Source organism: Nuphar pumila, chromosome 16 (assembly GCF_984573655.1).
Source record: "Nuphar pumila chromosome 16, dmNupPumi1.hap1.1, whole genome shotgun sequence".
NCBI classification, from domain to species: domain Eukaryota; kingdom Viridiplantae; phylum Streptophyta; class Magnoliopsida; order Nymphaeales; family Nymphaeaceae; genus Nuphar; species Nuphar pumila.
In genome coordinates, this window is record NC_143264.1 from 16,640,654 (window position 1) to 16,668,428 (window position 27,775).

Sequence of the window (27,775 nt, forward strand, 5' to 3'; positions counted from 1 at the left end):
GTTTGATTCCATATTGCTTCATTTTGTATTCATATTTCGCTTTTAAACTGAAACTTTGCTTCCCGCTCCGTATAAATTTTAAAATGCCTTGCTTCTCGCTTATGCTTCTTATATCGTTTCCCGCTCCCATTTCCTAGTTTGGCAACCTTGATGAAGATAGTCTTCACTTGAGGGAGGATGTGGAAAATTACAAAGCAAGCTGTTTAGCAAAAGCCACTGAATATGAATGATTGGACAAAATTCTGTTAGATGCAAAGCTTCAACAATTTTTTGAAGAACCAATCTGAAAATGCATAATAAAATCACACATTAGTACAGGCTCGTATGGCTTCCTTCTTTACCAACTCATGTAAGTTGAGTGACCAAATTCTTATGGATGCACAGTTAGTTGAGTTATTTGCAGAACAGTGTGAAGATGTACTTTGGATCAACGCGGCCGTGTTACAGAGGATGCAATCGAGGAATGTCACAGTTGAAAAGAAAGCTGCAATGGGTGACAGAAAAAGAGCACTTATTCTGTCTGCGAACTGGGGTGGTGCTGAAATTATATCTTTCCTGACCTGCAGTTCATTACAGTCTTTAGCTGCAAATTATGAGCTTAAAGTAGGTATGTAAACTGATCTGCACCAAGGATTGAAATTATATATGTAATGATTCCAACATTCAAATCATAACACATGAGAAAAACCAAATTACAGTATGTGATTCTTTTGGTAAACAGAATTACAAGCACCGTCTGCATAGGGAAGCATTTGTCACTTGCTTCCACCAGCTAACTGAGTATAATGCAACAGTGTGTTTCTAGTAGTGTTGGATTGTAATCAAATACAAAAAAGAATAATAGAGTGCCTCTTATGGGCTTTACAAACACAAAAAGTGTATACACAAGAACCACTTATGGGTCAAATACAAATACACAAACACAACCCACAAATGGGCAAGAGACAAAGAGTAAAAAATATAGATCTTATTTAGGATTATTGCTTGAGACAAATATTAAGAACAAGAAGGGGATTTATCCCCTATTTATATACAAAGAGGACCCAAAAGGGCCATTGGGAGTACTCCCAACAGCTAGAAATATAGCCCACTCTTTGGATAAGGTCATTACAAAGATGGTAATGCCCTTGATAAAAAGAAGAAAATAAAAAAGGGACAAAAACCCTAAAGTGTTCCTAGTGAACACAACTAACTACACAGATAAAAAGATAAAAATACCCCTAATAGATATTCACCTATTACACACACACATATATATATACATATTAGGGAAAATTGGAATATGTAAACCAACACAATATGTAAACTGGTATGAACCGAGATTTTCATAGGCTTTTTTGCAAATCTAACCCGTAAATATATTTGGCGTGGCCTATTTGCTTGGAATCAACTATTGGATCACCGTAATCGGATCAAGAAATGTGATTTTTTATGCTTAAATATTTACGAAAATTCTGAACAGTTGATCTTCAAGCCTTAAAAGATTCTTCTTATACATCGTAATTGGATGATCCAAGAGTCTATTTCTATAAAACCAAGCAACTAGATCACATCTATACAGTGAAATTTTAGAAAAAAAATAAAAAAAACCTATGAAAATATTGATGAATACCAGTTTGCATATTTTGTTGGTTTACATATTTTAGTTACCCTATATGTTAGCATATATATATATATATATATATATATATATATATATATATATATATATATATATATATATATATATATATATATATATATATAAAAAACATGCAAACTCGTATTCAACAAGTATATATATACAAAGAACTTAACACTCTCCCTCAAACTTATAGTGTAATCACTGAAAATTTGTCAAGCAAAAAGTGAAACCGAGCAAAAAAAAGAGCTTTCATAAAAAAGTCGGCCAACTAAAATTTTGATGCTATATATGACAGGATGATAGTCTTCTTCAAGTACTCTTCACGAACATAATCACAATCCATACCAATATGTTTGGTGCACTCATGAAATGTGTGATTGCCAACTATGTTAGTAATAAGCAATTAATTCGAGTGGGGAGGAGAAAGGCAAAATATATCCTTTAGAAACAGAATTTTATAAATATCTAATGATACACATAATGGCACTCATGTGCATAGTGGTAGGGGAATATTGGAATTGACTGGAGGTATGGACTGCACGTGAGATATCAGGTCTGGTGATGGTCAAATATATGAGAGCCCCAATCATTTGATAGTAATGAGTAGGATCTTATAGAGGTGTGCCATCACCTATCTTCATTTTTACATTTATCACTTTAGTAGTGTCCACCCATTTCTCATATGTAATTTCAGACATGTCTATAATGTCAGAAGCAAACTTTGATTGAGTTAGAAAATAGCTATGAGCAAAATATGCAACCTCAATCCCTAAAAAGTATCTAAGAAAACCCAAATCAGTCATTTCAAAGCTTCGTTTTAAAACATTCTTAATAAAATTAACTCCCTGTTTGTCTTCTCCAGTGATGATCATGTTGTCAATGTAGAGAAGAACAATAATAATACCTTCATCAGATTTTTTAATAAACATAACAATGTCAGTATAACAGGAAGTAAAACCTAGTTTAATCATAACAAAACTAAATTGATCATACCAGGCTTTAGGTGCATGCTTCATGGCATCAATGGATGATAATTTTCTTGATGTCCCCGGCATTAGGTGATGATTCTTAATATCCCAATTGATGGTGATGATTCCTCATATCGGTCAGGGAACAAGTGTACAACCCAGTAATTAAAATACAAATTGTGTGTTAAGCTATGATTGAGAACTGCCTTGAACCTCAGAAACTTTACCCGTTTTGAGTATTCGTAAAAAAAAAATTTATGTGCATTTAATAAGGACATTTATGGAAAAACAATTCTAATAATTAACTTAAAAAATTATTCATGCATCCTTAAATGTTTAGCATTAATTTTATGCATTCCTGAATGTTGATTTAGCATGAAATTGTTGTATGCTTGCTTGAATTGCTTAAACGGTAAGTTAGTTCTAATGATGAACTTCGGTTCTTACCCTTTTTCTAAAAATATTTTTCAGGCAATGAGGCTCAATGATGAGAGGGACTGGCTGGCTGGAGGACTCAAGGTTTATGATTTGGTAGCCTGGGTTATGATGTGCATCAGATTGACTATAGTGGATTTTGAATTTTTATGAACTTTATTGACATATTGATTCAATAAATAAAGTTCAGTCCATGGTTTGAATTTACTTTATGTTTGAAATGGTTGATGAGTTGTGAATATTAAATCTGTAATGCACCCCTGGTCTTTATGACTTTTTTCATAATTGTTTTAAAACAAAATTTCAACATTTTTTCGAGGGTCAGTTTGGGATAGTTACAGAATTGGTATCAAAGTTAGTCAGAACTACCACCACAAAGATTATAAACTCGTACCCCAGAAGCAGTCTCTTCATCACTAGTAAGAGCTATCTTATGAAAATTTGTGTCCTTACTATCTTGAAATTATGAAATTTTTTATTTCTGACTGTATGGATAGTGATGCAGAGCAGGATGGACCCAGGTCCATACAACCTGACCTAGACAGCGGACCAGATTCACATGAAGGGATTGAGGATCAGACCCAAGCAGAGGATCCGATCCAGCACACGGTACTGAGATGCGGGGACGTGGTGCCCTTGCGTACCTACTCCAGACGAGCACGAGGCACGCCGACTCCGATGACCCAGATCCAGCAGGAAGACAGCCCAGATCCCATCTCGGGTCCATGACTGGACCCGAGACCCGGGATCCTCAGCCGACTTTATAAAACCCTCTCCTAGGGTTTTGTGGAGGACAAAGAAGCTTGAGAATCCAGCAACTTTTATTCTTTTTGTTACTGCCTATTGTTTTCCCCTTTACAGTATTGTCTTTTTTTTTTTTTTTTCAATTACTGTTCATTGATCTTCCCATTTGTTATTAAAAGTTCATTGAAAAATAAAGAAAACAAGCCACACCTATTTTCGGTGGGGCATCGAGTTGTTTCCTCCTCGAAGACGCTGCATCAAAGTGGTATCAGAGCTCGAGCGCCCACCTTCATCATCGTGATGTCTCTTGAAGCGAGGGCCGATCCGGTGCGAGGCGAAGAGCGTGAGGAGGCTGGCAGCGACGATCCAATGCTGCGAATGATGGACACGTTGACGAAAATCCAAGAGAACCTGCTGCGCGTGAGCAAAGATGTCGTCGGCCTGTTGAAGCGGATGGATGGGTTTGAGGATCGTCTGAACACCCTCGAATCTTCCAGGGAACAGGGCGCAGCACCAGGCGCAGATCTTGTTGACGGCACGTCCGCAAGCTTGAGCCCCAATGTTTCAGAACCCTGTCAGCTGACGCAACCCCAGCATGGTCGTGCTGCTGCCGTCCAGCCAGTTCCAATATCCACCTCTGGTCCGGGCACTCTCCAGCTGCACCAGGGAGTCCCGACAAGCAACAATCCCCATGTGGGGGTACCTCACCCCAGGCAGCGTGCACCTGCGTTGGTGTCGCAGGTCGAACAGAGCTTGCAAGACCCCAGCGCTACGTTGGGTCCACCTGCAAGTCTGGGTTCATGGCAGCGTGTCCCTGCGACCGCGTTGCAGGTCGACCCAAGCCAGCAGGGCTCCAACATTACGCTGGGTCCACCTGCATGCCCTGGCTTGTGGCAATGGTTCACAAGGGTTGCGCCGCAGGCCGAGCCGAGTCGGCAGGGCCCCAACGTCACGCTAGGCCCTACCGCTGACCCGGGCTCGTCAGCCCGACCCGGGAAGGACTCACCTTTCTCTTCCCTTTTGATTGGGTCGAACCCAAGAGGGTCCGGTCCAACCTTCACTTCAGCAGGACACAAGCCCGGTTCGCTGGGACCATCCGTTGGGTCTCACAGAGCGGGTCTGAGTCTAGAACCCCTTCACCCGGCCTACCTAGTTGGGTCCGGTTCGTGGGCTGCCCCGAACTAGATCTAACCCGTTATTTTTTATCCCCAAAATAGACCCAATGTCGACCCAGACCCATATCAGACCCGGACGAAGCTCCAGTTTGGATTTGAGCCGGGTCAAAATCAGACCCATAATCATATGGATCGTGGATCGAGTTCAGACCAAACCTTTTATCCCCACAACTCGATCCTCGATCCAACCTATCCACATCTGGGTCTGAAAAGTAGTTTAAGAATAGACCAGATCCACATCCTATCGGGCGAATCAACCCAACAATATATAAACCAAACCCTGTACCCAAACCCGAACCAACCCATCAACCCAACCCTGATCCAGAATCTGATACAGTATCCGACCCAATATCAGTATCCTAACCCAAACCCATATTATGCCATTCCTACCCACCTAGAACCCCAGACCCACCAGACCCCTCCACCTTACCCTGGACTTCCTGTCATCCCGGTGCCCCAACGTCGACCGCAGATGGCCCTCGCCCACGGGCAAGCTAGACCGAGGCAGAATCAGCAGGGACCGGCGCACCCTGAGTGCCGACCACCAATCAATAGAGTTCGTCAGCACCAACATCGAAGCGAGCAGTACTGCACAGAGGGCGATGAAGTAGTATGGGACGACGACGCTTTCTGGAACGAGTATCATGCAGGCATGGTGGAGGCTCGTCAGCAGAGAGCACCAGAGCACCCCTCCACTTATGGGGTGAAGCTGGATCTTCAGGAGTTTACGAGACGGTTCGATGCGGAGCAGTTCTTTGACTGGTCTTATGTCGTGCAGTTCTTTTTTTACTACCACACCGTCGTGTCTCTCTAGCGTCTACTCGGCTGAGAGGCCTAGCACAGACATGGTGGGTGGAGTTGCAGCGGTTGAGTGGCAGGGACTCGAGCGCGTACAGTCGTGGGAAGAGATGCAGAGATTGATGCAGTCAAAATTTGTGCCTTCAGATCACGCCGAGAGAGTCTACAAGGAGTACCTGACCCTGCGTCAAGGTACCCGAACTGTGGCGGAGTACACTGCTGAGTTCCATCGCCTTTCCCTATATGTGCAGATCGAGGAAACCGCCCACCAGTAGGTCACGAGGTATATTTCTGGTCGCCGTCCTGCCATTTCTAATAATTTTAGTTGTATCACAGTTGAGACATTAGATTAGGCAAGCAGCTATGCCATGAATGTCGAGGAGAAGCTGAAAAGGAGGCAGGAATATAGGACCACCCGTAGTGAATCATCCAGTCGACCTAAGTCAAGTTTTCCAACCAGGGGAGCAGGCTCCCCTAGGAAGGAAGACTTAAGACCCTAGCAAACCTGACCTGTCCGGACCCGCATACAATACCCGGTCCAAAGCCAAACCTAGTGAGCCTACCATCCGTTGTTTTAGGTGTCAGGAATTGGGACATGTCGCGTCTAAGTGCCCCACTGCGGGCAAGAATACCCATCTTGTCGAGGGTATTATGGAGTCAGTATCCGAGAGTGAGAGTGAGTCGTTGGTCGAGGATGAGAGGGAAGTCGTAGAGTTCGACGGCAACATCGAAAATTTATTGTCCATCTGTCATGTTTTGACCTCACCCCGCGAGTCGACCCCTACAAAATGGTTGCGGAACAACATTTTTAGAACTCGGTACAACTGTAAGGGTCACGCGTGTGATGTTATTATCGACACCGGTGCTTGTTAGAATATGGTGTCAGAGAGCGTTGTATCTACCTTGAACCTAAAAACCGAGAAATTGTCCCAACCATACAAGATGGCGTTGTTCAAGAAAGGTAATGAGGTTCCCATCACTCAACGTTGTTTAGTACGATTCTCCATGGGAGAGCATTACCACGACGAGGTGTGGTGTGATATAGCTCCCATGAGTGCGTATCACATTCTTTTGGGTCATCCTTGGCAATTTGATAACAAAACCATTCACGATGGGTGCAAGAACACCTATTCCTTCCTTTTTAAAGGTCATAAGATAGTCCTCCCTATCAAGGAGACCGGTTTTCCCACCGTGGATAAGCCTGAGCGAGTCCCCAGGCTCGCGGGCCTCTCGTACCGACCCTTCTTGAACCATTGCCAGGAAGATGGCTATTGTTATGCCCTGGTGGCAAAGCCGTTGATGAGTTCGTCTGTGTCCATTCCCGCGGACGTTGCCCCTCTTATAAAGGAGTTTCGTGACATTATGCCAGATGACTTGCCTGATGGATTACTGATGCAGAGCAGGTGGTACCAAAGCAGATTGAACCGCGCGACCCTGGCTCGACCAGGGAACCCGACCCACCACAAGGGATGATCGGGTCCAGCAGCAGGATCCGACCACAGGTGAGGTGACCCGATGCAGGGATATACTGCGCACCTATTCCAGAAGAGGGAAGGCCCGATTCCAAACTGAAGCTATCTCGAGTCCAGATCCGGACCCGAGACCCGGATCCAGTGGTCAGCTTTAAAAAACACCTGTCTAGGGTTGCGGGAAGCACTTTTGGAGAATACGCAATCTTTCTTTGGCTTTCTTTCAACATTTGTCCCTTTATTTTTCCCAATCGTTCTTTCATTTGCTTAATACTGTTCAGAGTTTTGTCTTCAGTCTTCTTTAATATTCAGCATATTGTTCAGTTGACATTTGATTGAAATAAAATCAAGCTTCGTGGGCAACTGCCATTTCATTTGTTCTATGCACGACTGTGTAGGTCGTGCCTTTCACAGCAGCCATCAAAACTCGTGAAGGCTGCATCAACGAGTCGTGCCTTCATCGCCATCAGCAAGGAACATGATGGCTACATCAAAGTGGTATTAGAGCGGGCGTCCACCTTCATCAGCGAGATGACTCTTGAAGCGGGGACCGATCCAGCACAAGGCGAGGAGCGTGGGGAGATTGGCAGCGAAGACCCAATGCTGCGCCTGATGGACGTGCTGACGAAAATCCAAGAGAATATGTTGCGCATGAATAGAGACATCACCGGCCTGTCAAAGCGACTGGATGGGTTTGATGAGCGTCTAACAACCCTTGAATCACCCAGGGAACAACACACAACAATAGGCACATATCTGGTGGACGACGCAACTGCAAGCTTGAGCCCCAATTTTTCTGAATCCTGTCAACCGACACAACCCCAACATGGTCGTGTTGTTGCGTTCTCGTCGGCTCTGATGCCCATCACCGATTCGGGTACTCTCCAGTTGCACCAGGGAGTCTCGATAAGCGACACCCCCTGTGGGGGTACCACAACCAAGGCAGCGAACCCCTGCGACTGCGTCGCAGGTCTAACCGGTCCTGCAGGGGCCCAGCGTCATGCTGGATCCACCTGCAGGTTCGGGCCCGGGGTATCAAAACCCTGCGATCACGTCGCAGGTCGGCCCGAGTCAGCAGGACCCCAACATTACGATGGGTCCACCTGTAGGCCCGGACTAGTGGCATCCGGCTGTACCTCAGGCCGGGACGGGACGACAGGGCCCCAACATCACGTTGGGTCTCCCATCGAGCCCAGTTCTATCAGCCCGACTCGAGAAGGAAACCTTATACCCCCCTCACCCAGTGTGTGGAGGCCCAGTGACAGTGTACCCGCGCAATGGAGCAGGAGGGCTCCTTTTGAGTGGGTCGAACCCAAGAGGGTCTGGTCCATCCTTCACTTCTGCAGGACACAGGGCCGGTTCGCCGGGACCATCCGTTGGGTCTCAGGGGGTCTAGAACCCCTTCACTTGGCCTACCCAGTTGGGTCCGGTTCGCGGGCTGCCCCGAACCAGATCCAACCCGTTATTTTTTATCCCCAAAATGGATCCAGTGCCGACCCAGACCCATATCGGACCCGGACGGAGCTCTAGTTTGGATTTGATTCGGGTCACAACCAGACCCATAATCATATGGATCACGGATCGAGTTCAAACCAAGCCTCTTATCCCCACAACTTGCTCCAACCTATCAATATTTGGGTCCGACAACTAGTCTAGGAATAGACCCGATCCACATCCCATCGGGCGAATCAACCCAACAATATACCAACCAAACCCTGTACCCAAACCGAACCAACCCATCAACCCAACCCTGACCTAGAATCCAGTACCGTATCCGATCCAACACCAGTATCCTAACCCAAACCCATATTATGCCATTTCTACCCACCTAGAACCCGATACCCACCAGACCCATCCACCTTACCTTGGACCTCCTGTCATCCCGGTACCCCAACGCCGGCTGCAGATGGCTCCTGTCCACAGGCAAGCCAGACCGAGGTAGAATCAGCAAGGACCGGCGCAACCTGAGCGCCGGCCACCCATCGGTGGAGTTCGTCAGCACCAGCATCCAGGCGAGCAGTACCGCACAGAGGGCGATGAAGCAGTATGGGACAACGACGCTTTCTGGAACGAGTATCCCGCAGGAATGGAGGAGGCTCGTCAACAAAGAGCACCAGAGCACCCTTCCACTTATGGGGTGAAGCTGGATCTTCCGGAGTTTGCGGGGCGGTTCAATGCGGAGCAATTTTTCAATTGGTCTTATGTCGTGCAGTTCTTTTTCGACTACCACACCGTCGCTGAGCACCGTCATGTCTCTCTAGCGTCTACTCGGCTGAGAGGCCTAGCACAGACATGGTGGGTGGAGCTGCAGCGATCGAGAGAGCAACAGGGACTCGAGCGCGTACAGTTGTGGGAGGAGATGCAGAGATTGATGCAGTCCAAATTTGTGCCTTCAGATCACGCCGAGAGGGCCTACAAGAAGTACATGACCCTGCGTCAAGGCACACGAACTGTGGTGTACACTGCTGAGTTCCATCATCTTTCCTTACGTGTGCAGGTTGAGGAAACCGCCCGCCAGCAGGTCATGAGGTACATCTCTAGTCTCCGTTCTGCTATTTCTGACAATTTTAGTTGTATCACAGTTGAGACGTTAGATCAGGCAAGCAGTTAAGCCATGAACGTCGAGGAAAAGTTGAAAAGGAAGCAGAAATATAGGACCTCCCGTAGTAACCAGTCCAGTCGACCTAAGTTGTGTTTCCCAACCAGGGGAGCAAGCTCCCCTAGAAAGGAGGACTCAAAGCCTAGAGCAGACCTTAGCAAACCAGACCAGTCAGGATCCGCATACAATACCCAGTCCAAAGTCAAACCTAGTGGGTCGACCATTCGTTGTTTTAGATGTCAAGAGTTAGGACATGTCTCGTCTAAGTGTCCCACTGTGAGCAAGAACACCCATCTCGTCGAAGGTATTGTGGAGTCAGTATCTGAGAGCGAGAGTGAGTCATTGGCTGAGCACGAGGATGAAAGGGAAGTTATAGAGTTCGATGGTGACGTCAAAAATTTATTGTCCATCCGTCATGTGTTGACCGCACCTCGGGAATCGGCCCCATCAAAATGGTTAAGGAATAATATTTTTAGACCCCGGTGCAACTGTGAGGGTCACACGTGTGATATTATCATTGATACTGGGGCATGCGATAACATGGTGTCCGAGAGTGTAGTGTCTACCTTGAAACTCAACACTGAGAAACTGTCCCAACCCTATAAGATGGTCTGGTTCAAGAAGGGGAGCGAGGTCCCCATCACCTAGCGATGTTTGGTCCGGTTTTTCATGGGGGAACACTACCATGATGAGGTGTGGTGTGATGTAGCCCCTATGCACGCGTGCCACATCCTTTTGGGACGTCCCTGGCAGTTTGATCGCAAGACAACTCATGATGGCCGCAAGAACACATATTCTTTTATCTTGAAGGGCCATAAAATAGTCCTTCTCCCTATCAAGGAGACTAGTTTTCCCACCGTGGATAAGCCTGAGCGAGTCCCCAGGTTCGCAGGCCTCTCGTACCGGCCTTTCCTGAACCATTGTCAGGAGGATGGCTATTGTTATGCCCTGGTGGCAAAGCCGTTGATGAGTTCGACTGTGTCCATTCCCGCGGACGTTGCCCCTCTTATAGAGGAGTTTCGCGACATTATGCCAGATGACCTGCCTGATGGATTACCTTCGACGAGGGTAGTCCAGCACGCCATTGATTTTGTGCCAGGATCGAGTCTCCCCAACCTCCCCGCATATCGCATGAACCCATCCAAGGATGCCGAGTTGTTGAGGCAGGTTCAGGAGTTACTGCAAAAGAGCTTTATTCAAGAGAATGTTAGTCCTTGTGCAGTACCCGCACTGCTTACTCCTAAGAAAGATGGGTTCATGCGCATGTGTGTTGATAGTAATGCGATCAATCGCATCACGGTCAAATACCATTTTCCCATTCTCCGTTTGGATGATATGTTTGATATGTTCTCTAGTGCCTCCATTTTCTCCAAAATAGATTTAAAAAGCGGGTATCACCAGATTCGTATACGGGAGGGGGATGAGTGAAAAATGACATTCAAGACACGTGATGGGCTGTATGAGTGGTTAGTCATGCCGTTTGGGTTATCTAATGCCCCAAGTACTTTCATGAACATGATGACCCAAGTGTTGCGTCCGTGTATAGGGAAGTTCGTCGTTGTCTATTTTGATGATATTTTGATTTATAGTTCGTCCTTGTCCGATCATGTGAGTCACTTGCGTCAGGTCTTAGAAATTTTGAGGAGAGAAAAACTGTATGTCAATGCAAAAAAGTGTGAGTTCATGACGTCCAGTGTCATATTTCTGGGTTTTATAGTGTCTTCCGATGGAGTTAAAGCAGATCCTGTGAAAGTCCGTGCGATCGTAGATTGGCCTACCCCAAAGACTATCGGAGAGATCCGGAGTTTCCACGGGTTAGCCACTTTCTACCGTCGTTCTGTGCGAAATTTTAGTACCCTCATGGCCCCTATCACGGAATGCCTAAAAGGTACTAGTTTCCATTGGACGTCTGCCACGGGAAAAGCCTTTACGCTCATCAAAGAGAGAATGACTAGTGCCCCTATCTTAGCTCTTCCTGATTTTAATGTCGTCTTTGAGGTTGAGTGCAATGCCTCAAAAGTGGGAATTGGTGCCGTCTTGAGTCAGAACCGCCGACCTATTGCTTTCTCTAGTGAGAAGTTGACTGAGGCCAGGTGCCAGTATTCCACTTATGTTGTTGAGTTCTATGCCGTTGTACAAGCCCTACGTTATTGGAGGCATTATCTCATCTATAAGGAGTTTGTCTTGTATACGGATCATGAGGCATTGAAGTACCTGAATAGTCAGAAGAAGCTAAGTGCTCGTCATGCCAAGTGGGTTAGCTTCTTGCAAGAGTACACATTTACGATTCGCCATCAGTATGGTACTCTGAACAAGGTGACTGACACTCTTAGTAGGAAGAAGAGCCTTCTGATGACTATGTCCGTGTAAGTCATTGGGTTCGAGCAGTGCAAGGAGTTGTACCCTACAGACCCGGATTTCCAGCAGGTCTGAGAAAAGTGCCTCTCCCTTGATAGCACAACTGACTCAGGTTTTATTATCCATAACGGTTACCTTTTTTGAGGTAATAAATTGTGTGTGCCTGCTTTCTCCCTTAGACTACAATTGATTTCCGAATTGCATGAAGGAGGACTAGCTGGGCATTTTGGACATGATAAGACGTTCGCACTGTTGAATGAACGATACTTTTGGCCCAAAATGCGTAAAGATGATGTCAAGTTCGTTCAAGGTTGTCATGTGTGTCAAGTGTCTAAGGGTCATCGTCAGAATAGTGGGTTGTATACTCCGTTACCTATCCCTGAGTGACCATGGGAGCACGTGTCCATGGATTTTATCGTGGGCCTTCCCAGAACCCCACGTTGTTTTGATTCAATTTTAGTGGTTGTTGACAGATTTTCCAAAATGGTTATTTTTGTTGCGTGTAAGCAAACCACCGACGCCTCTTTAGTAGCTTCCTATTACTTCAAAGACGTCGCCCACTTCTATGGTTTACCTCACACGATCACCTCTGATCGTGACACAAGTTTTATGAGCCATTTTTGGAAATCATTGTGGGCCTTATTAAAGACCAAGCTTTAGTTCAGTAGTGCGTACCACCCCCAAACCGATGGCCAAACCGAAGTTGTGAACCGCACCTTAGGCAACTTGTTACAGAGTCTAGTAGGGGAAAATGTCAAAACCTGGGACCTAGTGTTACCTCAATCCGAGTTTGCATATAAGAGTTTCGTCAACTGATCCACGAGCAAGTCTCCTTTTCAAATTGTTTATGATCGGTCGCCCACTCATGTCGTCGATCTAGCACCACTATCCAGTCTCCCTGACCCGGCCTCTGACGCCTTTGATGCGGTTGAATACATGTGTGATATACATAGGCAAGTCCGAGCCAAACTCGTTGAGAGTTACGAAGCGTACAAAGCTTTCGTTGACCAAGGTCGTCACGATATTCAGTTTCAAGTCGGTTAGTTAGTTTGGGTTTACCTACGTCCTGAGCGTTTCCCAGTAGGTACTTAGTAAACTGAGCCCTAAGAAATATGGCCCATTCAACGTCCTCCACCGATTGGGTCCGAATGCCTACATCCTTGAACTGCCCGAAGATTGGAACATTTCTTCGATTTTCAATGTGTCTGATCTATATGCTTACTGTGGGGACAACAAGTCATCAAAGTTGACTTCTTCCCAACCAGGGGAGAATGATACAGAGCAGAGTGTACCGCGTGACCCTGGCTCGGCCAGGGAATCTGACCCACCACAAGGAACGGATGATCGGGTCCAGCAGCAGGATCCGACCACAGGTGAGGTGACCCGATGCAGGGATATACTGCGCACCTATTCCAGAAGAGAGAAGGCCCGATTCCAAACTGAAGCTATCTCAAGTCCAGATCCGGACCCGAGACCCCGATCCAGTGGTCAGCTTTAAAAAACACCTGTCTAGGGTTGCGGGAAGCACTTTTGGAGAATACGACAATCTTTCTTTGGCTTTCTTTCAACATTTGTCCCTTTATTTTTCCCAGTCGTTCTTTCATTTGCCTAATACTGTTCAGAGTTTTGTCTTCAGTTTTCTTTAATATTCAGCATATTGTTCAGTTGATATTTGATTGAAATAAAATCAAGCTTCGTGGGCAACTGCCATTTCATTTGTTCTATGCAGGACTGTGTGGGTCGTGCCTTTCACAGCAGCCATCAAAACTCGTGAAGGCTGCAGCAATGAGTCGTGCCTTCATCGCCATCAGCAAGGAACGTGGCGACTGCATCAATTACCTTCGATGAGGGTAGTCCAACACGCCATTGATTTTGTGTCGGGATCGAGTCACCCCAACCTCCCCGCATATCGCATGAACCCCCCCGAGCATGCTGAGTTATTGAGGCAGGTTCAGGAGTTACTGCAAAAGGGCTTTATTCGCGAGTGTTAGCCCTTGCGCAGTACCCGCCCTGCTCACTCCTAAGAAAGATGGGTCCATGCGCATGTGTGTTGATAGTCGTGTGATAAATCGCATTACGATCAAATACCGTTTTCCCATTCTCCGTTTGGATGATATGTTTGATATGTTATCTAGTGCCTCCATTTTCTCCAAAATAGATTTAAAAAGCGGGTATCACCAGATTCGTATACGGGAGGGGGATGAGTGGAAAACGGCATTCAAGACACGTGATGGGTTATATGAGTGGTTAGTCATGCCGTTTGGGTTATCTAATGCCCCAAGTACTTTCATGAACATGATGACCCAAGTGTTGCGTCCGTGTATAGAGAAGTTTGTCGTTGTCTATTTTGATGATATTTTGATTTATAGTTCGGCCTTGTCCGATCATGTGAGTCACTTGCGTCAGGTCTTAGAAATTTTGAGGAGAGAAAAACTGTATGTCAATGCAAAAAAGAGTGAGTTCATGACGTCCAGTGTCATATTTCTGGGTTTTATAGTGTCTTCCGATGGAGTTAAAGCAGATCCTGTGAAAGTCCGTGTGATCGTAGATTGGCCTACACCAAAGACTATCGGAGAGATCCGTAGTTTCCACAGGTTAGCCACTTTCTACCGTCGTTTTGTGCGAAATTTCAGTACCCTCATGGCCCCTATCACGGAATGCCTAAAAGGTACTAGTTTCCATTGGACGCCTGCCATGGGAAAAGCCTTTACGCTCATCAAAGAGAGAATGACTAGTGCCCCTATCTTAGCTCTTCCTGATTTTAATTTCATCTTTGAGGTTGAGTGCGATGCCTCAAAAGTGGGAATTGGTGCCGTCTTGAGTCAGAACCGCCGACCTATTGCTTTCTCTAGTGAGAAGTTGACTGAGGCCAGGTGCCAGTATTCCACTTATGTTGTTGAGTTCTATGCCGTTGTACAAGCCCTACGTTATTGGAGGCATTATCTCATCTATAAGGAGTTTGTCTTGTATACGGATCATGAGGCATTGAAGTACCTGAATAGTCAGAAGAAGCTAAGTGCTCGTCATGCCAAGTGGGTTAGCTTCTTGCAAGAGTACACATTTACGATTCGCCATCGGTCTGGTACTCTGAACAAGGTGGTTGCCACTCTTAGTAGGAAGAACAGCCTTCTGATGACTATGTCAGTGTAAGTCATTGGGTTCGAGCAGTGCAAGGAGTTGTACCCTACAGACCCAGATTTCCAGCAGGTCTGGGAAAAGTGTCTCTCCCTTGATAGCACAACTGACTCAGGTTTTATTATCCATAACGGTTACCTTTTTTGAGGTAATAAGTTGTGTGTGCCTGCTTTCTCCCTTAGACTACAATTGATTTCCGAATTGCATGAAGGAGGACTAGCTGGGCATTTTGGACATGATAAGACGTTCGCACTGTTGAATGAACGATACTTTTGGCCCAAAATGCGTAAAGATGATGTCAAGTTCGTTCAAGGTTGTCATGTGTGTCAAGTGTCTAAGGGTCATCGTCAGAATAGTGGGTTGTATACTCCGTTACCTATCCCTGAGTGACCATGGGAGCACGTGTCCATGGATTTTATCGTGGGCCTTCCCAGAACCCCACGTCGTTTTGATTCAATTTTAGTTGTTGTTGACAGATTTTCCAAAATGGTTATTTTTGTTCCGTGTAAGCAAACCACCGACGCCTCTTTAGTAGCTTCCTATTACTTCAAAGACATCGCCCACTTCCATGGTTTACCCCACATGATCACCTTTGATTGTGACACAAGTTTTATGAGCCATTTTTGGAAATCATTGTGGGCCTTATTAAAGACCAAGCTTCAGTTCAGTAGTGCGTACCACCCCCAAACCGATGGTCAAACCGAAGTTGTGAACCGCACCTTAGGCAACTTGTTACAGAGTCTAATAGGGAAAAATGTCAAAACCTGGGACCTAGTGTTACCTCAAGCCGAGTTTGCATATAACAGTTCCGTCAACTGATCCACGGGCAAGTCTCCTTTTCAAATTGTTTATGGTCGGTCGCCCACTCATGTCGTCGATCTAGCTCCAGTATCCAGTCTCCCTGACCCGGCCCCAGACGCCTTTGATGCGGTTGAATACATGTGTGATATACATAGGCAAGTCCGAGCCAAACTCGTTGAGAGTTACGAAGCGTACAAAGCTTCCGCAGATCAATGTCGTCGTGATGTCCAATTCAAGGTCGGTCAGTTAGTTTGGGTCTACTTGTGTCCCGAGCGTTTATCTGTAGGTACCTATAGCAAGCTGAGTCCTAAGAAGTATGGTCCTTTTAAGGTTCTTCAACGACTGGGTCTGAATGCCTACCTCCTTGAGCTGCCCGACGATTGACACATTTCGCCTATTTTTAACGTGTCTGATCTATATGCTTACTGTGGAGACAACAAGTCGTCAGAGCCGACTTCTTTCTAACCAGGGGAGAATGATGCAGAGCAGGATGGACCCAGGTCCATACAACCTGACCTAGGCAGCAGACCAAATTCACATGAAGGGATTGAGGATCGAACCCAAGCAGAGGATCCGATCCAGCACACGATACCGAGACGCGGGGACGTGGAGCCCCTACGTACCTACTCCAGACGAGCACGAGGCACGCCGACTTGGATGACCCAAATCCAGCAGGAAGACGGTCCGGATCCCATCTCGGGTCCATGACTGGACCCGAGACCCGGGATCCTCAGCCGACTTTATAAAACCCTCTCCTAGGGTTTTGTGGAGGACAAAGAAGCTTGAGAATCCAGCAACTTTTATTTTTTTTGTTATTGCCTATTGTTTTCCCCTTTACAGTATTGTCTTTTGTTTTTTTTCAATTACTGTTCGTTGATCTTCCCATTTGTTATTGAAAGTTCATTGAAAAATAAAGAAAACAAGCCACACCGATTTTCGGTGGGGCATCAAGTTGTTTCCTCCTCGAAGACGCTGCATAAGATAGTTATATTTAAATCAATGTGTGATGATTTAAATTATGTGCTTGATATGATTGTATTGTTGTAATGGGATCAGTCCTAAGGGTGTAGACTTGATCTAGGGCTGTAGAAATTTACTATAAATTTTGGTTGAATTTTTTTAGATGTATACTCGTGATCATTCTAGTACTCTTGTGAATTGGCAAGAGCAGAGAGATTTTTTTATGAATGCCCTCAACAGTCTGGCTGATACTATGATGACACATCCAAGAGCAAACTGCACAAGCTACGACCTGTGTGCACCCTGCATCAATAGTAACAACGAACACTGGTGCAGTGACTTACGAGAAGTTTTTGAAGTTGGATCTGCCAACTTTCTCTAGTAATGCGGACCTTGAAGCCGCTGAGAGTTGAGTTGAGTCGAGGAGATTGAGTGTGTGTTACGTGTCCTGCCTGTGACAAAGGATAAACAATCAAATTTTGACACGTACCGTCTGAAGGGCGATGCCAAGAAGTGGTGGGACACCATACGCCGAGTGAAGTATGTTGCTGTGGAGGCCATCCCCTAGGAGACCTTCTGAGAGAAATTCTTGGAGGCATATTTTCTCTCTTTCGCTAGGAAAATGATGCAACACCAGTTCCTTGAGCTTACACAAGGGAACATGAGTTTGGTGGACTACACCACCAAATTTAGGAGCTTAGAGCGATACTGCCTCAACCTTTTTGTTGACAATAAGCCAAGAGCAGTAAAGTATATGAGAGGTCTCAAGGACGGGCTACATGTTCGGGTTATGACTAGTCGTCCTACGATGCCATTGAGTCGACTTCCAGCCTGAATGAGGAATGAGAGCGATTCAAGGAAGGAGAGTCGAAAAAAAGAGGTAGCAACAATGGTGGGGCTCAGAAGAACCCACCTGCGGGTGGCAAGATGCATAGGGCGTAAAGCAAGAAGCAGAAGACCCAGCAGGGGGGCCACCAGAACCATCTTCAAAGGCAATAGCAGCAAGGAAAGGCACAACAAATATGCAAGAGATGTAATAAGAATCATCCTTTCAGTTCTTGTCCTCTCTTCAAGGGGCTCTGCTATCAGTGCAAGCAGCCCAAACATATTGCCCGAACAAGCCAGGAGCCCAGGACGGTCAGCAACAACAAAGACCTCAATAGCAGCAGGTGCAGAGGAAGATGAATGGGAGGGTGTACGCTACTACAACCACATAGCAGAATGATCAAATTGACCTGATCAAATGTATTATCGTAGTTGCTAACCATCTTGCTCGTGTCATGTTTGATTTAGGGGCAACCCATTCTTTTATATCCTCTTCTTTTATTGGATTACTTGACATTACACCATCTAGCTTAGAGAATACACTAGATGTTGTCTCTGATGGGTGTGTTCACTCGATGTGTGAAGTATCTCCCTACAGTTCGAGTAATCATAGAGGGACACGAGTTGTTCGCCAACCTTATCATACTCGAAATGATATTTTACGATGTCATTTTGGGTATGGATTGGCTATCATGACATAATGTGACTCTTCAGTGTTGGGGTAAGAAGGTCTGCTTAGAGAGACTCAATATGTCAGCATTGGTGTTTCATGCGACTAGGCCAGTGGGTGAGGTGAAGATTGTGTCTATATGAAGATCACTAAGTACTGCAAGCAGGGTTGTACGGTGTTCTTGGCTAGTGTGTCCGCTACGGATAACAAAGAGACACCTTTGGAGCAGTTGGTCGTGGTCCTCAAGTTTCTCGATGTCTTTCCAAAGGACTTACTGGGTTTACCACCTCACAGAGAGATCGAGTTTTGTATTGAGAATCGTGGGTTTCTGCAGCGACTCCTCTCTCTCTGCGTCCTCCATTCTTCTCGTATGATAGAACTCTCGATGTCATAAATTCTAACAAGGAGATGATACAGTCCGAATTTTGATGATCCCTGCTATGGATCCATTGCCCCAGTCAATCGAAGCGGATCCTAGTGTGGAAGACCTCAACCTACATCCATTGGTCCAAATGGATCTAAGTATGACATACTCAGATCTAGATCCATATTCATTCCACCAAGGGACTTGGATGGATCCAATTGATATTGCTCCAGATCCGAGCTCCAAGCAACCTCAGCTAAGTGGGACCCAAGCCAAGTATCGCCACATCAGCCAAACAAGTCACATCACCATAAGCACCATATTGGACCAGTAGGACCCACTCCAAGGGCGCCACCTTATTTTAGCATTAAAGGCATGAATGAGATCTGGATCCACCAACTCGCCCCAGAACCGGCCAGCCCTTGTGGGGCCTACCTGTAATGAAAATAACGGAAGCACCAACAATCCAAAAAGATCTCTTAGAAAGAGTCAAACCAAGAGCCAATAACACAAGCACGTAGAATGCCCAAATAACCCACTAAAGGGTAAAGTGCCTAAAAGGCAAAAATGATATTATTGAAGAGAGAGACAAAGAGAGCTGAAAAAACCTTATTTTACAAGTGAGAGAGCTCCTCTATTTATAGAGGAGCTAACATGTTAAGAGGGGCCACAAAGGGGCTCCCTTCTAGTCGTTGGGAGCCCCAACGGTCATAAATGTGACTGTTGGGGCCCCAACGACTAGATGTGTGGGGCCCCTTAATGGTCCAAATATAATAAAACAAAAAATAAAAAAAGGAAAAATAAAAAGATAAAAGAAAGGAAAAGAAAAACCTAAAAAACAAAAAGTACATTGTAATTTACCAAAATACCCCTATCAGGTATTTGGATAAAAAAGATATATATATATATATATATACATATATGTATATATATACTTATATATATATACTTATATATATATATTTATATATACATATTTTAACACTACCTAGGGGGAAACTTCTATTTTTGGAGCATGGAAGGATGTGTGGGGGAGTCTAAGAATGGTAGAGAGTGGCTAGAATTAGCTTGGATAAAGTTTAGCCAAGTTAAGGAGGTATTGACCTAATATAGCCTAAGTCAAGGAGGTGTTTACTTGAAATAGTCTTCGGCAAAGTAGGTGATACCTAATTCTAGAGAAGGCTTAGTTCTATTTAGATTTTATTTAAGTTGAATCTTGTAACTTGTGAGGGCTATCAATAGCCTCTCATGTACCTATATACAAGCATCATGATATGAAATGAATTGAAATTGCCTCTCTCTCTCTCTCTCTCTCTCTCTCTCTCTCTCTCTAGGCCCCTAGGCCTTCCTCAGTTCTCTTCTTTGGCCTCTAGGCCCTCTCTCACGTTTTTCTCTATTGCATCAAGATCAGACATCAAGTAGGCTTGCACCTTGGTACTTGGCCCAAGCCAAGTGTGGACGATGGACCCAAGTTTAGCAGTGGTCGAACCCCTACTGTACCATCCTACGCCCAGATGACCCTCTAGACCTTCCAACCTGTAGCAGACCCTCCCAAGAGATCTCACTAGGTCCCTGTAAGTCAAACCAACCTTAACCTAGGCCAAAACCCATGTTTGCACCCTTTTGACCCAAACCAATCCCAAGAACCCAACCTATTTTGCTTGTTGTGAACTGTAGAATTTAACTAGACTTTCCTTAATCATATCTCCTTAAGCCGACCTTATCTAAGACTCAGATCTTAACCATAGGTGCTCCCACGTGTCCCCGACTAACCTTCTAAAAACCAGCCTCAAATCCTAACCCGGTGCAAAGAACCGAATTTTCTACTAAACCCTACCAGACCCAAAACCCAGTCTGAACCCACTTTCCTGTAACCTGATCCTGAGCTCATAAATCCCGAACCCAATGGAGTTTGGCCGTGATTTTTTATCAGGACCTACTTCCATGTGTCCTAAGCCTACCCCTAAAATTACAACATTTTATCTACTGTATTTTGGGCAAACAGACCTTTTTCCCAAAATCTATTAGAACCCAAACTGAACCTAACCCTGTCTTAGCCTATCCAACCTAACCTAGTCCTAGGCTTGAATCCAGACCTACCTCGTGGGCCCAGGAACGTAACAACAATTATGACATAATCTTGTTCCTCCCATTATCGCTACGTTGCCTCCTGTAATTGGGTTTGGTGAAGTGAGGAAGCCTATAAGTATTAGTGTTGTCACCGGCTCTTGAGACGGCCAACACATTCTCCTTGAATTCTTTAGGCTCGGACATGGTCTTAAATCTTGTTTCTTCAATATATACTTCAGCCAAGACCTCATGTAGGGGTGGAAGCTTATCTTTCTTACGATGAGTGATAGTGACTTGTTCATATTCGGGTCTAAGTCCCTTCATAAATTGAAAAAAATATTTTATAGGATTTAATTTCTCCTTAAACGAGCATCATTGACTGTGTCCTGAATAGGCTCCAAGTTGGCCATTTGGTCCCAAAGTCTTTCGAGAGTTCCATAGTACTCTTTAACACTTTTGTTACCTTGTTTACAATTATGGATCTTATCACGCAACTCCCATTTATGAGCAACATCTTTTTGGGTATATGTTTGCTTAATGAAGGTCCACACCTTATCCGCTCTTTCAAATTCTAAAATATTTTCACATGGTTCCTCACACATGCTTCCCATGAAAATAGAGCACTTTTGCATGGCCCACTTCCCATGCCATATAGGCTTTTTTATAATCTAAGAGAGTCTTTTCTCTCTTATTCCCTTTAAGGGTCTCTTCTTTAGTTTTGCCATTTTCTCCTACAACAACCTTGGTAAGAATAGGTTGAGGTTCCAGATTACGACTATCAACAAAATGCCACAACTCCTTTGCCACTAGAATCCCTTAAATAAAAAGGAGATGGCAAGAACACACTTCCGGAAACAACAAACCAACGATCCCCCGATCTCACGGTCCACCATGCGAACTTCAAATACAACCTACAATCTAAGAGCACTAAGGCTCTGATACCATGTAATGAAAAGGAAAAGATAATACAAGTGGGTGCCTCTTATGGGCTTACAAGAGCATAAGAACATACGCAACAAGGACCTCTTATGGGTCAATACAAAAACACAAGCACATAAGCCACTTAGGGGCCAAGAACACAAGTAAAAATATAAGATTTATTAGAAACAAAATGCTTGAGAAAGCATTGAGATACAAGGGGAACACCCCTTTATACACACAAAAAGGAGGCTCATAGAGCTGTTGGGGAGCTCCCAACGACTCTTTGGGCATTTGTCTAAAATGCCCTCAACAATAATAAAAAATATAAAACAGAAAAATAAAAAGAAATGTACAAAAAGACTGATGTGCTCCTAATAGGCACAACCTATTATACAATAGTAAAATGACTAAAATACCCCTGATGGGTATTACCTATTACAACAATATAAAATATATATACAACCTAACAGGAGGAAGGGGTAGACAATGGTTGTTGTCATGTGTAACTAGCCTTCTTGGTCTCTTCTTGACAAGGCATCAACAACCTTGTTTTCAGATTCCTTCTTGTATCAGATTTCAAAATCATACCCCATAAGCTTGAAATCCATTTATGCTGAATTAGGGTGATATTCTTTGATCCAACACACTTTGGCGACTCTTGTGGTCAGTCCTAACTACGAAATTCTGCCCCAACAAGTATGGTCTCCATTTGTTGATGGCCAAGATAATGGCCTTGACCTTTTTTCATACATTGAAAGTCCCTTCTTTCCTTTGGTGATAATCTTGCTAAAGAAGGCCAATGGTTGTCCATCTTGGGATAGGACAACCCCTATTCTCACTCTGGAGGCATCTGTATCAATAACAAAGTCTTTGGAGAAGTCCGGGACTGCAAGGATAGGTGTGGTGCACAAGGCTTTCGCGAGAGTCTCAACGACATGTGATGCTTCAACTGCCCAATGGAATCCACCCTTCTTGAGTAGAGAGGTGATGGGTGGGAAATTTGGGCAGATCCTTTGATAAGTTTTCTGTAGTAACCAGTAAGCCCAAGAAATCCTTGCAATTCTCTCATGGTATTAGGAGATGGCCAGCTTTGGATGGCCTCAATCTTATCCGGATCCACTTCAACACCTCTTGCCGGATCTTTTAGCATAAAGCTTGTGTTGGGCCATTAGCTCCAACTTAAGGTCCGTATGCTTGGCATTGTCCTCTCATGAGCTGCTATAGATGAGGTTGTCATAAAAAAATACCAAGAAGAACTTCCTCAAAAATGGCCGAAATATATCATTTATAATGATTTGAAATCGACATCATATTGGACTAAAAAGAAATTGAGGAGACAAGTTTATACACCCAAAATGGCATGACACAAATAACTTTATAGTCAGCCAAGAAAAACAAACACAACAGACTGATTTGTACTATGCATTTCCTTTGTTCACTATCAAGGCCTCTCTTTTGGCTTGCACTATAATTTAACCTCAGTTGAGCTGTTAAGATATGAAATAAACTCATCTTGATATAAAGACTGATAGTAAAGGAGTAGGACCACTGAATTTTGTCCAGGGCCATTTCAAGATACATCTGTTTCATGTCCAGACTCAAGTCTATTACTATATACAGTTTTTACCAATAGCAAATAAGTCCAATAAACAATGAGCTCTTAACAACTAACTAAAGTGATCAACCAAGTAAAGATGAGTATATCTAATTAGGCAATGGTCTGACCACTTGAGCTGTTAGGGGAGGTTTATTCACACTGATACCTTGTGTATCCTCTTTATTTATACAGCGGTAGTTTTGTCTTTTACCCCTCATAAACAGTTTTGTCCAATCTGCTTTGTCTTAAGGGTATTTTTGTTAAGAAGTCATTAACTACATAAATAACTAGGGATCGGCTGAATAGAAAGAGTTTTTTTTGCCCTAGTACCATAGTTGTATTCTTATTCTATCTCCATCTCCTTTATCTCTTGTCTCTATGCTTCTTGTTCACTTCAAATATGCACATAGATACAATATTTTGCACCAATATGCACAGCACAACAAAATGTAGCTCCCAAAGTATTAAGACAAGCTTTGGAAGAACGGCACTCAACCACTATCCATCCACTATCTGTTTTTTCCTCCAGAAAAGAATCAGTAGCGACTGATAGAGAGAGAGAGAGAGAGAGAGAGAGAGAGAGAGAGAGAGAGAGAGAGAGAAATTCCGGCATTGAACTACAAATAAATGGGCTGTCACACTGCTACCGATAATATATGAGAATGAAAGTTGATAAAATAATAGCAATTTATTTCATATTTGGACGTTGAACTGCTAACAATGGTATATCAATGCAATTTCATAGAGAAAACTGAATCCTACAAAAAAAATGGCTCTGTTTGGGAGCTAGGCATCAGAGGCAGTTAAGGAACTGGAAATGTGAAATATCTCCAATTCCTGGGATTGGTAAGTACCTCATCCCACATGAGGTTATTTTTCAACTCCATTTTTGGGTACAAATACAAAAGATTAAAAGAAAAAACTACCTCGTCAACTCCTCAAATGCCTCCTCAACACCTATTCATTTTCCCCAAACAACCACTCTTGGAGGAGATTGAGCCAACTCAAAGCCAAATCTTAACTGCTACCCCAACAACCAAGCCACAAAGAGAGCCATGAAGCATGAGAATGACCATAAGTAAATTGGTAATTGGTTGTAGAAAACTAAGCTTGAGCTGGTCCGTGAAAGACTCATAGACTGAGGTTTGGAATGAGGATCATTGAGGAGAATTCAGAAACTTTTTTTTCAGAGATGGATAATTCAGCTTCTTATGGCATTTCCAATTAAAAAATTGCAAAGTGTGCTATGTTTCACAGAACTAATGTTCCTACTCTACCACAGATATCAACTGAACTACTAAGAAGAAGGTGCCATACTTCTATTAGAAGAAGGGCGTTGGAGAAATTTTGGACAACTGGAAGCAATTAGTGTTGAAGAGTGATATGGTTTTGATAGTTTTGTGGAAAGGGAAAATAATAATAGCCCACAGGGAGGGGATACATGTGGTCTTCAAATTTTGGACTCCCTCCCTTTTTCTCCCTTGCTCCATGTGCCCCATCAATTCCTTTCTCACAAGCAAGTTGTAAGGCAAATATCCTCTGGATCTTATAGCTTGGGCTTTCCTCTTTTCTTTTTCTTTTTTTTTTTTGCCATAACTTTAGATACTCTCCAGCTGAGTTCCTCATCCACCATGAAGACCAATATTTAGTTGGACATGTTACAATGTGCACACGAATATCAAGTTTTCTGACTAGCTTGAAATAGACATTTGAATGCTCTAAGTTTGAAGAAAAATTCTAATGATTCTCGTGCTGCAGAACCATTATGAATTTCCCATTAGTCTCTTTACTGCTGAACTAAATAGTCTCCACCATGCATGCAGTATCATAGTTCCAGTAGATGCTCCCTCATCCTTTGGAAGTATTTTTTATTACTTTCCAAAGCACATATTCGCAAACAAAAGGAAAACTTAAAATAGTGAACATCTGATACCATAGAAAGGAATTAAAAACAATTTTAACATTGCAAACACCAAACATAAATAAAAGAAAACAGATACTGTGAACTAATGGACATTGCAGTGTTAAGGTGACCTACCCTTCCCTCAACCAGATCTTTGTTCCAATATTTACCATAGTGCAGCCAATTGCCTTTGCAAAGTTGAGGCAAAGTGTATGGTTCTCGTTCCTTTCCCAGGGACTAAGTATTCTTTTGGTATTAATTGCCCGCCCATCAATAGTCCCAGGCACAGCAACATTGATAAACTTACTGCATCAGAAAACATTGTTAAGCAGTGCAAGGTTCAAGCTTTTGAAACAGACAGGAAAGTTGTGCAGAGGAATCAAACAATCCACTTATGCATACCAGAGAAGAACTCCATCTCTCGCAATCTCGAAAAGATCATTGGTGGCTGGATCAATGGGAAGGTATCGCTTAAAAAATGCATCTTCCGCAAGGTAGCTGCTCATGTGAGCAACATATGATGCCTTCTCCGAATCACTAATTGTATGCAACAGCGTGGTGGTCGTGGCCTTGAGAAATGCTGATGCATGTTTCTCACCATCTACTTTCTCATTAGCACGTGATTGCAGATTTAAACAAAACTGGCCTATTTGTGCCATTACTTTCTCATTCGCACGTGATTGCAGATTTAAACAAAACTGGCACATTTGTGCCATCGAATCAGAATTTCCCAGTTCAAAGCAATCGAAACTACCTCTATCCATTGTCCAATCCAAATTTGTCAATATGCAACCAAAATATTCTCTACAAATCAATGAAGGAGTCAAAATTTCACAATCCGGATAAACAAACAAAATCTGAACTCCCTACAGCAATTCAAATTCTGCATAGATAATTTACAAAACAAATAATCATTTTCAAGGAGCGTGATCAACAACAAACCCGAATATATGCTTCGAAATCGATGCCTTCCTCTGTGTTTGGATAAATTTCAGCCAAGACGGCAGCGATCTCTTCCTCGCTGAATCGCTTGTTCTTCGGCATGCTGGCAGGCAAATCGGCAAAGGTGACATGCCCTGATTCTCTCTTTATGGAAACGAACTGAGCCCACAGAATCACGATTCACAATTCAACAACCATGATTGCCGGAATCAACAAGCAACTATAGATAATTCAATTCACAAGAAAAAGAAAGAAGAACTTACGCTTGACTTCAACCCGCGAAGCTCGACCTGAGTGAATTGGCTATGAAGCCACTGATCAGAAATGAGAACACCCAAGAACCCAGACCAACGGCGACAAGCAAAAATCCAGCAAATGCAAGAAGAAACCAACAAGAAGCAAGCAACCCCTTCACCCAAAAGCCAAAGAATTCTCCTGAGTTCCCCGGAAACCGATATATCGTGTTTTCCAATTCATTTGGCTACAGTACGGCCATAAACCCAATTCGCAAAATGAGATGAAAAAGCACGTATAGAAAAGTCAAGCATGAGACCATGGCGAGGAAGAAGGATCTCACAGGAATAAAGTTCCCAATTCTACTTCCCTACAAATCACGAACGCGAAACGGGTTCTGAAAAAACCCAACTATTAAGTCCAAAAGAGAAGAATATCAAACAGTATCTCTCTGTTTCTGTTTCTTCCTGACAAAATAGGAGAAAAAAAGAAACACACACACAAGAATCCAAGAGTACCAAACAAGTTGGGAGCGGAGATTCAGGATGTGGATTATGATTGTTGACAAATTCACGCCGCCTACTCTCTCTTATTTATTCTCTCTCTCTAACCAAGTCCACAAGCAAAGGGAGGTGTTTCCGATTTGTACTTTTGCATGTGTGCATATGTGGCAGGGAGGAGCACTTTTTATCCCAATGTGGCCCCCGAATCTGTTCACCTTCCTCATTGAATTTGTGCCCGTCCAGAATCACCTGGTTCTATCCATAGGTTACATCCTCTTTTACGTTTCTCAAAATGTTCTATAATTGTCAATATTCTTTTCAAGTCCAAAATTGCAAATAGTCAGCTTTGAAATATCCATTTTATTAGGTGCCGTAAACTTTTACTTAAAATGAGGTTCATATTTTTTTTTTAGACTTCACAAAGTTTGCTTCATAATATTTGTGATTAACTTATCAAACTCAAACCTCAAAACTTTGCAAATGCCTCACTAAGTGCCCATAAAAATATGTGTGAACATCCCGTTAAACTTAAACCTCAAAACTTCGCAAATATCAAACTAAGTACACATATATCTCAAAAGTTCACAAAAAAATAGGTGCAAACATCCTGTTAAACTCAAACCACATAACCTCACAAATACTTGAGTAAGTGCGCCATATATGTAAGAAGTTTGCATAAA

The 27,775-nt window shown here is 43.8% G+C and overlaps 1 protein-coding gene across 2 annotated transcripts; it reads right to left on the reverse strand.

Moving 5' to 3' along the window:
* Positions 1-230: 230 nt before the first annotated feature.
* On the reverse strand, positions 231-27,204 carry LOC149813028 (fimbrin-3-like). 2 transcript variants are annotated; one of them, XM_089991939.1, is made up of 5 exons: positions 26,622-27,204; positions 26,359-26,517; positions 25,819-26,220; positions 25,552-25,722; positions 231-560 (listed from the first exon to the last, which is right to left on the reverse strand). In XM_089991939.1, the coding sequence occupies exons 2-5, from the start codon at positions 26,487-26,489 to the stop codon at positions 545-547; spliced, it is 720 nt and encodes a 239-aa protein (XP_089848065.1). In that variant the 5' UTR covers positions 26,490-26,517; positions 26,622-27,204; the 3' UTR covers positions 231-544. The 2 variants fall into 2 exon arrangements, with proteins under 2 accessions (XP_089848065.1, XP_089848064.1); XM_089991938.1 differs by having other exon boundaries at positions 493-621.
* Positions 27,205-27,775: the final 571 nt, after the last annotated feature.